Source organism: Cryptomeria japonica, chromosome 6, assembly GCF_030272615.1.
Source record: "Cryptomeria japonica chromosome 6, Sugi_1.0, whole genome shotgun sequence".
Taxonomy (NCBI): domain Eukaryota; kingdom Viridiplantae; phylum Streptophyta; class Pinopsida; order Cupressales; family Cupressaceae; genus Cryptomeria; species Cryptomeria japonica.
In genome coordinates, this window is record NC_081410.1 from 511,568,521 (window position 1) to 511,579,904 (window position 11,384).

An 11,384-nucleotide genomic window follows, 5' to 3' on the forward strand; every position below is an offset into this window, starting at 1 on the left:
TTCTCCCATGTATTGTATACATTTCATAAGGGTCAATAAATGAATTACATCGTTAAAGGAATACATGAAACAAAATGAATCTCCATAGTGCTCTTTTTCTCCATCAAGAAACCTACAACAACATCAAATATCTCCATTGTTTTAAGCAAGAAATATAGTCATCCTCCAACAAGTTGGACCTATGGAAGAAGAGAAACAAACCAAAATGAAAATACACCAATCAAAAGAACACAAAGTATCAATCTAAGTGATAACAAAGATTTCAAGCTAATATAATAATGAACAAACCCACATGATTGGAAATAAAAACAATAATATGTAAAATCATCCATACCTCTAAGGTATACAAAAGATTAGTAAACTCATGCCAACAACACATACAATCCATAATCCACAATTATAAGCTCCATGTGTAAAACTTGTTAATGAGAAAAACATATACAAGACCTCCCACCATATGGGTGATGTCAAACTTGAAAAATTAAGACATACCATCTACCAATAATATCACATAGAAGGTGTGACTAATATCATGTAGTACCAAAATAAATACACAAATATATACAAAAATTGCAAATAAATCTATTGCGATACATCTCTCACCAATAGTCTCCAAATTCTACACACTCGACAAAAGGATATAGATCATGGAACCTCCATTTTGTCACAAGAGTTCAATGTACAACACATAACCAAAAGAATAGTAATTATCATAGCTCTACATAAACCTGAAGTCCAATGTCATTTAAATACAAACATCTAGGAAGAAGAACAAGACAACATAGAGAACTTTCAAATCAAAACATGGAGAATGTTCTTTTACATACACCTCTAAATGGTAAATTGTGTCAAGTATGGCCTCCTTTACAACCCCAAATAAAAATCCTTAACAACACCCAACCATTTAGTCTCCAAGATCAAACAAACCATACGTATCATGTAACCAAAATGGATAGAAGTCTCTCTAACCAAGGACAATCAAACTCAAAAATGTTCCCAAATCAAGAAATCTAAATAAATCTCCTAAATCCTCATCCATGAATGTCATGTATTATAAATGGACTCAATGCAAAAGGAGATAAACATGCCAATGCTTCCCAAATTATTGGGATCAAGGTGTTTCATCCTTAGAAAGTCTCAAGCTATTTTATTTAATTAATTTAATAGTCCCTATGTTGCTAATTTTATTTATTAAATGCTAAAATATAAGTTTCCAAATTGCAAAGACACATTGTGGGGCCCAATGACAAGTTGAGCTTCTATATGTAATGTGGAGAGAAATTTTTTCACAATGACGCTCATTTGGAGAGAAGAATTTGTGAAAAATTCTTAAATGAGCACTATGGTGACATGGGAATATTTTGGAGTTATTTCTTGGCATAGATTTGGAAAGATTCTTTGTGGGACCAATTTGACCACTTAGATAGACTTGGAGTTAAATAAAAAGTTTGAAATTGGTAGTTGGCTATATTTTCTCAATTGGGATGCTTAGCATGTGAGAATTAAATATTATTTAGATTAAATAAATTTTTGGATCTTTGCATGTTGTTTCATGTTGCTACAAGATTGGCAAGTTGTCCTATGAGTTATTTTGGACCTATACACTTTTCTAGTTATTAGTTTGCATGCATGCAAAGACTATTGAGGTGACATGTGGTATCATTTGGAATCTTTGTTGAAGATGCATATATTGTTTATGACTTAGTCATTTTGTATTATTTAGAGAATCCATTATGTTTCCAAATTCACTCTAGAATTTGTATCACACTTTAAAGACACCTACAAGAGAATAGGCTTTGTGCATTGCATTATAATATCTTTTTACAATAATACAAATAGATTTGTGCTTTGGTGTGGTGGATTTTTTCCTGAAAGAGTTTTCCCATGTAATTTTTGTGTGTTGTTGTTTTATACGTTAAATCTAAAATCTAGTGTTTGTGCATCTTTATGCATTTGTAAGCTATATGAGGTTTGCAAAGATTTTTTTTGCATTCACTCTTTTGTGGGATTACATTGGGAAGGTTGTTTTTACACTATGTGTTCCTTTGTTTTAGTATCAAAGCTTTGCCATCTTTGTTAAATCCTTGGTAGGTTGTAGGTTTTTTTGTGTAGATCTTATTTCAACACTTGGGAGTTTTGCAAGGAGAAATTTCTTAACCTTGTTGCAGTTTCTAGATGGCAAGCACATTCAAAAAAATAAAGATGTATAAATACAAGGGAGACAATTTTGAGTTGTGAAAATTCAAAATGGAGGACATGCTCATAGACAAAGGCCTATGGGTTGTGATAGATGGAACAAAGCCTCAATCCATAACTCATGATGTTTGGGATACAATTGATCGAAAAGGCAAGGGTCAGATGAGACTCTGTTTAGTTTACTCTGTGCTCTAGAATGTTCATGAAGAGAAGATTGTAGTTGAGCTTCATAATTTTTATTGTGATATTTATGAAAGGAAATCCCTGGTAAATAAGATCTTTCTGAGAAAGAAGCTTTATTCTCCAACGATGAAGGAAGGAGTATCTATTATGGACTATATGAATGCACTCAACATGTTGGTTGCCCAATTGAACTCTGTTGGTATTAAGATTGATGATCAAGAAAGATGAGTACTCTTGTTATATAGTTATTTGTGAAATTTGTGTGATCACCTTAGTGATGGCCATTGAAAAAAAAAAAAAAACACTTTCAACATGGAGGATGTGGTTGGTTCACTGTTGTCTTAAAAGAGATGTAGATGAAATATTTTGAGATAGCTAAGGAGGCCCTAATTGTTTTTAGTAGATCAATGGAGAAAGGCAAGAAAAAGGACAAGAAAGGAAAATCAAAGTCCCCAGTGAGATCTAAGTCTCCTAGTAAAAGGTGAAGTGCAAAATGTTGGAATTGTGGTAAATTTGATAATTTCTAAAAAGATTGTAAAGAGGAGAAGAAAAATAAAAATAAGAAATCTTCTAATTCTAACTTTGCTAGATCCTCTCAAGATGATGTGGAAGCTTTTATTGCAACCTTTGTGACACATGCATCGAAAGATGTGTGGTTGATTGACTTAGGTGCTTCTTTCCACATGACCTTTCATAGGGGTTGGTTCTTGATGCATGAAAAATATGAAGGTGGGAAGGTATATCTGGGTGATGACTCTCACTTGAAGATTGTTTGTCATGGAAGAGTCAAATCCAATTCCGTGATGGTAGATTGAAGGGGATTGATAGTGTACTACACATTCCTGTTTTGACATTGAACCTTATTTCAATTAGCAATCTGAGTGATGTGGGAGTGCAAATTATTTTCTCACAAAGTGGATGCAAGATGACCAGAGGTTCTATGGTGCTTGCTAAGGGTGTCTAGATAGGAACTCTATATAAGTTGGATTCATGCACAATTCCGTGCAATAGAACTTTTGTAAAGTCTAAGAAGAAGGCTTTGGATTCTTCACACTCATCATCAGATCAAGCAAATAAGAAGACTGTTGTATCTACATTTGATGGTCGTGCTTTCTAGGTACTCAAGGGTGCTAATGTTTTAGAGATGAAGATGACTACAAAATTAGCCTTTTAATATTTTCGACAAGGTCTACTCACCTAGCATGACACAATCGCCACATTAAATTATAAAAATTATAAAACAATTAAATTCCCTGACATGTCTCTTGATTAATTGGGTGCTATTAATATTTAAAAAAATATTGACAAGAATGTTAGCAATCATGTACCATAAACAAACAATAAAATAGATATGAGTATGAAATTAATGTATTTTTTATAATTACAAATAATATATAATAATTATTTATTTTATATTCAAAGTTTTTTCAAGATATCTAACCAGATTATATATTGTAATTTATATAAAACTAGCATCTCTCTCTCTCTCTCTCTCTCTCTCTCTCTCTCTCTCTCTCTCTCTCTCTCTCTCTCTCTCTCTCTCTCTCTCTCTCTCTCTCTCTCTCTCTCTCTCTCTCTCTCTCTCTATATATATATATATATATATATATATATATATATATATATATATATATATATATATATATATATATATATATATATATATATATATATATATAAAGTAAATTGAAATATCCTTCTAAAACTATCTATTTCATTTGTATATAATAAATTTTATCTAAAAGTCTGATATCCTTGAAATGCTATATCTCTATTCATTGGAATTTCTTGATAGAACTCATTACAATGTTTTTTAACTGTAACCCAAAATTTGAAACAAAACGCAAAAGTGTTTATTCCCTACAAGTCCACCCAAATGATCGTTTTAATATTTTTTATGGATTAATTTCATAGTTTTTTTATTTAAGGATGTAATCTTTTTGCAATGAACGAATGCATACATGCATACATACATACATACATACATACGTGTGCCATACAGTAAATGTGTTGTCAACAATAGAAAATATTTTTTTATAATAGGAAAATGCATTTGATCTCATAAATGATTGAGACCCTAAATTTGAATAAACATTTTAATGTGCAAGCTCTTTATATTGCTATAATCCAATGGAAACATAAGTGAACAATTTTAAGAAAACAAATGTGACACATGTGACACAATATTGCGAGATATTTAGAAAACAAATGTGACACAATATTGCAAGATATTACTTATCTAGACATGTCCATGCTTAACAATATTATCTATTACATATCTATGTTACAAGAGCTACAAAATCATAAATTATTCAATGAACACATATCCTTGCCCCGAAGAAAGTAAAAAATAAAGACAAATTTCTCTTAAAATCAAATAAAGATTTTTATTCAATCAAATCAATTATAGATCTTCTTAAATTTTTCATGATCAAGGGTCAATTGATCTAATGATTGCAAACAAAGATTTCATTACAATCTACCTCTTTATATAGAGGTCTTTGACACATGAATGCCATCTAGAAAATAGAAAAAAAAACATGCATATTCATGGACAACTATAGTTAACTTTTTTATGCAAATTATATTTTTAGAAAAGCACATCCTTAACTGTTGTTCTTCCCATGCAAGTGGGAGAAATTAATATTTTGTGTGAGTGAGGAGAGTCTCTAGTGGCTTCCTATGAATTGCTTTTTGTTTTGAAAAATAACAATCTTCAACATGCAAATCATCCTTGTTAAATCTATGATCTTCCTGCGACTTCAAATGTGGCAGCAAAGCTTCATCTTGAAAATGACAATCTTCTCCTCTCATCGATCTTCCTTCCTATTGCTTAGATCTTTCCTTGAATCTTTTTGCAATTCCAATGATTTAACCCAGATAATTTCTCGAATATGGCTCTAATACCAAATGAAGAAAATAAATATTTTTATTCAATTAGATCAATTACAAAGCTTTTTGATCATATGATCAATGGTCAATTGATCTAATGCTCAGAGACAGATTTCATTACAATCTAACTCTTTTTATAGAGGTCTTTAGCACATGAATGCCAACTAAAAATAGAAAAACAAACATGCATATTCATGTGCAACTACAATCAACTTTTTTATGCAAATTATATTTTTAGAAAAGTATATCCTTAACTATTGTTCTTCCATGCAAGTAGGAGAAATAAATAAAATTCTAATTTTATCTCATGCAATGGATTGGGGTTCAAACTACAATTGATCTCATGCATGTGGGGAAATCAGTATGCAATGAAATTGACAAGAATTCTTATTGACAAATTGAATTGCATGACAGATATAGATGGATCACAAATGTACAAAAAAAGCTTGAAAAAATTCATACCTAAATCAAAGTCCCCTTGTGTAATAGTTGTGCAAACTGATCCAAAAATGGGAGAAAAATAAAAATACATAATGCAAAGATATAAAATGATTAAATTGGTTTATGAATGACTGTTCACTACTCAAGAAAAATAGACAGATTTTAGATACATGCAATGCCTTGTACTTCTTTATATAATATTCATTTCATGAGAGAAAAATAAAAATAATATAAAGTGATTAAAAAAGGTTCATGAAAGACCATTTGCTGTTCAAGATAAATGAAGAGATTTTAGGTACATGCATCGCCTTGCACTTCTGTACATAATATTTTTAAATTAAGAAATGGCGTGTTCAAACTGGATATGTATGATGAACCCATATTCAACTTTATAACTCTCTACTAATATGTATAAACCTAGGCAAAACACGTATCACTAGGATATTCAGTAGTGAGCCTCCATTTAGGGCAGGCAAACAGCGAATTTTTTCTGGGAACCGTTAATCCAAATTCTTCCGACATATCTACCTCGCCCTCCACACTGCAATCAAAGCAATGAATCAGCTGAGCGAGTGCCAACTCACTAATAGAAAGACCCATGGAAATCCCAGGGCATCCTCTTCTTCCTGCTCCAAACGGCAGCAAATCGAAGTCCTGACCTTTCACATCCTTATTACTACCCATGAACCGCTCGGGCTTAAACTGATGAGCATCTTCCAAAACGTTTTCATCCCTTCCAATCGCCCACACATTCACAAACACCCTCGTCTTTGGCGGAATGAAATATCCTGCCACGCTGCACCCTTCCATCGACTCGCGCGGAACGAGCAGAGGAAGTGGCGGATGAAGTCGAAGAGTTTCCTTCACCACGCATTTCAAGTACTCGAAGCTCATGACGTCACTTTCCTTTACTCTGCGCTCTCTGCCCACTGTTGACTCCATCTCTTTCTGTGCTCGTGCCAGCGTTTCAGGATTCCTCAGCAATTCACTCATTGCCCACTCTACCAATGTCGAGGATGTTTCTATTCCCGCGTTTACCATATCCTGCACACACATAATTATATTTCCTCAAGTTTATTCTCGTTTCCCCCTGCTGTACTCAAAAGCAGAATAGTTTAAAACAATTTGTAATCAGAACTGGGAAAGCCAAGATGGCCTTGATTCTGAGACTTACCAAGATCATGGCTTTGATGTCGACCCGTAATATTGTCTGGCCCTTCGTCTCGGCCATGCTGAGCATCACGTCTACCATGTCTTTAACGTGATCCCCTTCCTTGGGTTTTCTCTCTCCCGATCTACGATGAATGTGCTCGTCGATTACTTTTTCAGCAAATCCGTCGAATATTTTGTGAACGGCCTGCATGCGACGACGGATTCCTTGCATGTCGATCCAGTCAAGTGATGTAATCAAATCGCTAAGATTAAACGCACCGGCCACAGCAAACATCTCTTCAACCATTTGTCTGAAGCTATGGCCTCCATTCAAGTCGTTGTCGGAGTACGTCCTGCTGGCAAACATTCTGCAGGTAATATTTTGTGTGAGGGAGGAGAGTCTCTTCTTCACATCCACACACTGCGCTCCGTGCCCGCTTTCCTGCCAGATGGACCCGATCATAGAAGACACTTCTTCCTCTCTCACAAATCTGAAAGACTCGGTTCTCTTTACCGTGAGCAGCTCAACTGTCAACAGCTTTCTCATCTGCCTCCATGATTCTCCATAAGGGCCAAAAGCGACGTCTTTATGGTCATAGCATACATATTTCCCAAATATACTGTATGGTCTGGTCGCAAAGACCAAATCATGCGTTTTGAGAAATTCTTTTGCCATGGCAGGAGAAGACACCACAACAGTGGGGATGGAGCCCAAACGGAGAAACATAATGGATCCGTACTTCTTTGCCAGCTTGGTAAGACCCTGATGAGGAAGGGTTCCCAAGAGATGGACACTTCCTATGAGAGGCCATGGACGTGGCCCTGGAGGCAATTTCATTTTCCTGCCATCTCCCCTCAGCTTATGGACGAAGCAGTAGTAGAAGAAGAAAATCCCAAGTCCAATAGTCGCGAATCCATTCAGGGAGTAAATCAGGGATTCCATCTTATGAAAGTGATCTTTTTATTGTCTACGATTTTCAGCAATCTGCTATAGATGATATGGGATTATCCTATATGTTATGGAAGGTACCATTTGAAATGCACAATCTTACTCCTGTTTGTGACTTCTCCATCATTAAACTAACTCCAAAATACACCACTGAAAAAATAAAAAGCTGCGAGTCTGCAGTCAAAGGTAACCCACAAACCAACACTAGACTTTGTGTGCCTCGAAGAAAATAATGACAAGCATGATAGCGATTGCGTACCCAAAACAAACCAAAAAACTAAATTAAATAGATATGAGAACGGAAGAAATGATTTTGAATTATGGAAAATAATATAAAAATAAAAATAAAAATAAATTTTCGATTCAGAATTTCAACGCACGTTATCCCATCAGATCTTGTAATTAATATAAAAAAAATAGTATTTTCAACATTATTTTCGAAACATGATGAAATAGTGTAAATCTATGCATGGCATTATGCCACGTACGTTTGTTCTAGATGAGACCTTTATAAAAAGTAAACCATGATCATTGAATGTGGAATACTAGTAAAGGGGATGGGTTCTAACAAAGAGATTGGAACGGAATCTATTCCAAGATTTTAATATTCCTAAGCCTTCCATGCGCATTATCTTGATTGATATAGAGGCTCCAAATTTTGTTGTATAAGCTTAAGTCTTCTAAGTAAGTTTTTTCTCATAAGAATTGCTTTAATGAATCTAATTAATATGTGATTAAGCTGATAGCCTTTTAGTGGGGGATGTTTGCCACTGATGTGCAAGACAATCTGGTGGGAAGTTTGCCGGTCGCCGGAATCTTTCCCTGTCAACGTGGTGATGTGTGTCATTGGTTTCGCCTCCGTTCGTGTGCACGCATCCCAAAGTGAGGATGTGTTGCTTACTTTGATGTCCATCCGTGCACACGCATGTCAAAGTTATTTATGGCCGCTTTGATGTCAGTCCATGTGCACGCATGCCAAAGTTGTTTATGGCCGCCGGGCAACCGTAATATGCATTTGCCTTTTTTGTTGTCTGAAGTGTTTTCGTTGGCAACTTTTTTGCTAGGGTTCGATCTACCCATCGAGTTAGGTTTGCTCTTTGATCTCTGTCTTTGGGCGTGAATGCTTTCTTGGTGTTGTTTGAGAATTTGTGGGCATGAATGCTTTCACTCTGCAAGGTAAGTGTTCAGTTTTAGAGCTTTAAGGGTTTCTGAAGTTTTGAGTTATGCTCTGGTTATATTTTTCTTTCGTGTCCTTGCAGGGTTATTGCTCTATGCATTTGGCTTTGTTCATTGTGTGCAGTGTTTTGCTTTGCAAGTTTTCAACTATAGTTCAATTTAGTCGTTGACTTAGGTTTAGTGCTCGCTTTCTATCTGTGGGCGTGAATGCTTTATTGGTGTTGTTTGAGAGGTTGCGGACGTGAATGCTTTCACTCTGCAAGGTAAGTGTTCACATTTACAGTTTTAGGGGTTTGTCAAGTTTTTTGTTATACTCTGCTAATATTTTTTCTTCATGTCCTTGCAGGGTTATTGCTTTCTTGGTGTTGTTTGAGAGTTTATGGGTGTGAATGCTTTCACTTTGCAAGGCAAGTGTTCACTTTTAGAGTTTTTAGGGTTTGTGAAGGTGTTTGTTATCTCTGTCTCAGTTATTGCTCTTTCGTGATCCTGTTAATAGTCTTTGCAGTTGGTAAGTGCTTATTCTTTGCAAGAATTGTGTGTTTGTAATATTTTCTAATCATTGAATATCCTCTGTTTTTAGCATTATTCAGTTTTTGTTATACTATTGTTAGATTTTGTGTTGCTTTTAATTTGTTGCTCTCTGTCTTATAAGTTTTGTTTGTCTCCTTGCAAGGTTATTGCTTTCTTGGCATTGTTTGAGAGTTTGTGTGCGTGAATGCTTTCACTTTGCAAGGCAAGTGTTCACTTTTATAGTTTTTAGAGTTTGTGAAGGTGTTTGTTATACTCTGTAATAACCCACCATAATTAACTCAACAAAATTGACCATTCTTTTTTTTTTGTTTAATTTATTCATTGTGTTTGATTCAATCGCATACTCTGGGCATCCATCCATTTGGATTAGGCATTCATCCATCCGGGATGAGCATCTAACCATACAGGTTAGGCACTTGTCCATACAAGACATAAGATTTCATCTATCCAATGTGGGATGGGCATCTACCCATACGGGGTAGGCATCTATCCAAATTGGGATAGGCATCTACCCATGCGGGGTAGGAATCTATCCAATCAGGATAGGAGGTTCTCTGGCCAGAGACTTAGACTCATCGAGACCATTTGGGTCCTGAGACACTCACTAAGTACTACACTCTTCTAACAGAAGTGCACCGAGATCGCCGTCCTTAGGAGTAACATAATACAAGCTTGAATTTTGCCTCGAAATTTGGCTTAAAAGCCTCGGGAAGTCAAGCGAATCCATACGGGATTCCTTCCAAGTATGCATTGAATTACTTTTTCCAATTTAATTATCTTATCTTTTTAAAATAGGATTCTTACTCAATCCTTCTTTTACCAAGCCTAGACCCCACCCACAAATGCCTAAGTATGAGGGACAACTCCATCCCAAGACTGCCTACATACCCGCTTCGGCATGGGATCAAGGCGTAAAGTATGTAGTTTTGTTTTCTACTCTATGGTTTGATGTAAACTGATTAGTGGGTACACAATCCTTTCTAGGGTCAATGTCCCAGATAGTTTCTCTATGGTTGCTACCCATGGTGGTAGCACTTAAACAAAGGCTGAAGATGGCCTATTATTTGTGGCCTAACAACTACATCCTAACACCTATCATGAGCCTCACCCTTGACCAAATTGTCAATCACCATTATCTCTTCAAGATTAAATCAATTTCATAAAAGCATTTTACTTAACCAACCCTAAAGGGGGTTTACTATGGTTTATCTCAACGGATGTAAAATCATTTAAAAATTATCTTATTAGAATATCGATCCAAGGGGGGTTACCTGCCCCTTGGATTTTAACTTCCAAGTGTCCCTTATTACTCCCCGATGATTTATAGGGACGATGCCACAAACGTCGTTGATGTAGCTTTATTAGGCATTAAGTGCAGTAGTTCAACATGATGACATTACCCGTAAGCGTGACCCAGAGGCACCGTATATACCGAACACTACTAGGTTCTGGTTTCCATCTTTCTTTATTTAGTTTTCTAACTAAGAAGCTATGAAAACAACATGCTTGAAAACAATTACAAATTGAACATGCATAATTTTAATTGATTGAAATAACTACTTGATGAATTACGTAGAATAAAAACCATGACTTGAAATATAACTTGCATATGAAAACTTGCATATTAATAGTTACATGTGTACTTGCATGGAGATGATAACGTCAATAAATGTAATTTAATCTATAAGTAATTTGCATGATATAAGAATAGTGTAACTTGCATGCATGATTAAGCAATCCAAAAATAGTGATTAATTTAGACATTCAATTCAAATCATATTAATGTGAATTAATTGCTAAAGGCCAACTAAGTGCCCCAATGGATCTTAAATGGATTGAATAACTCTAATTAAAAGAATTTGAT

The 11,384-nt window shown here is 35.1% G+C and overlaps 1 protein-coding gene across 1 annotated transcript; it reads right to left on the bottom strand.

The window, feature by feature from the left end:
• Nucleotides 1-6,129: 6,129 nt before the first annotated feature.
• On the bottom strand, nucleotides 6,130-7,820 carry LOC131052824 (cytochrome P450 750A1). Its single transcript, XM_057987449.2, has 2 exons — nucleotides 6,887-7,820; nucleotides 6,130-6,756 (listed from the first exon to the last, which is right to left on the bottom strand). The coding sequence occupies exons 1-2, from the start codon at nucleotides 7,805-7,807 to the stop codon at nucleotides 6,130-6,132; spliced, it is 1,548 nt and encodes a 515-aa protein (XP_057843432.2). The 5' UTR covers nucleotides 7,808-7,820.
• Between the last annotated feature and the right edge of the window lie 3,564 nt (nucleotides 7,821-11,384).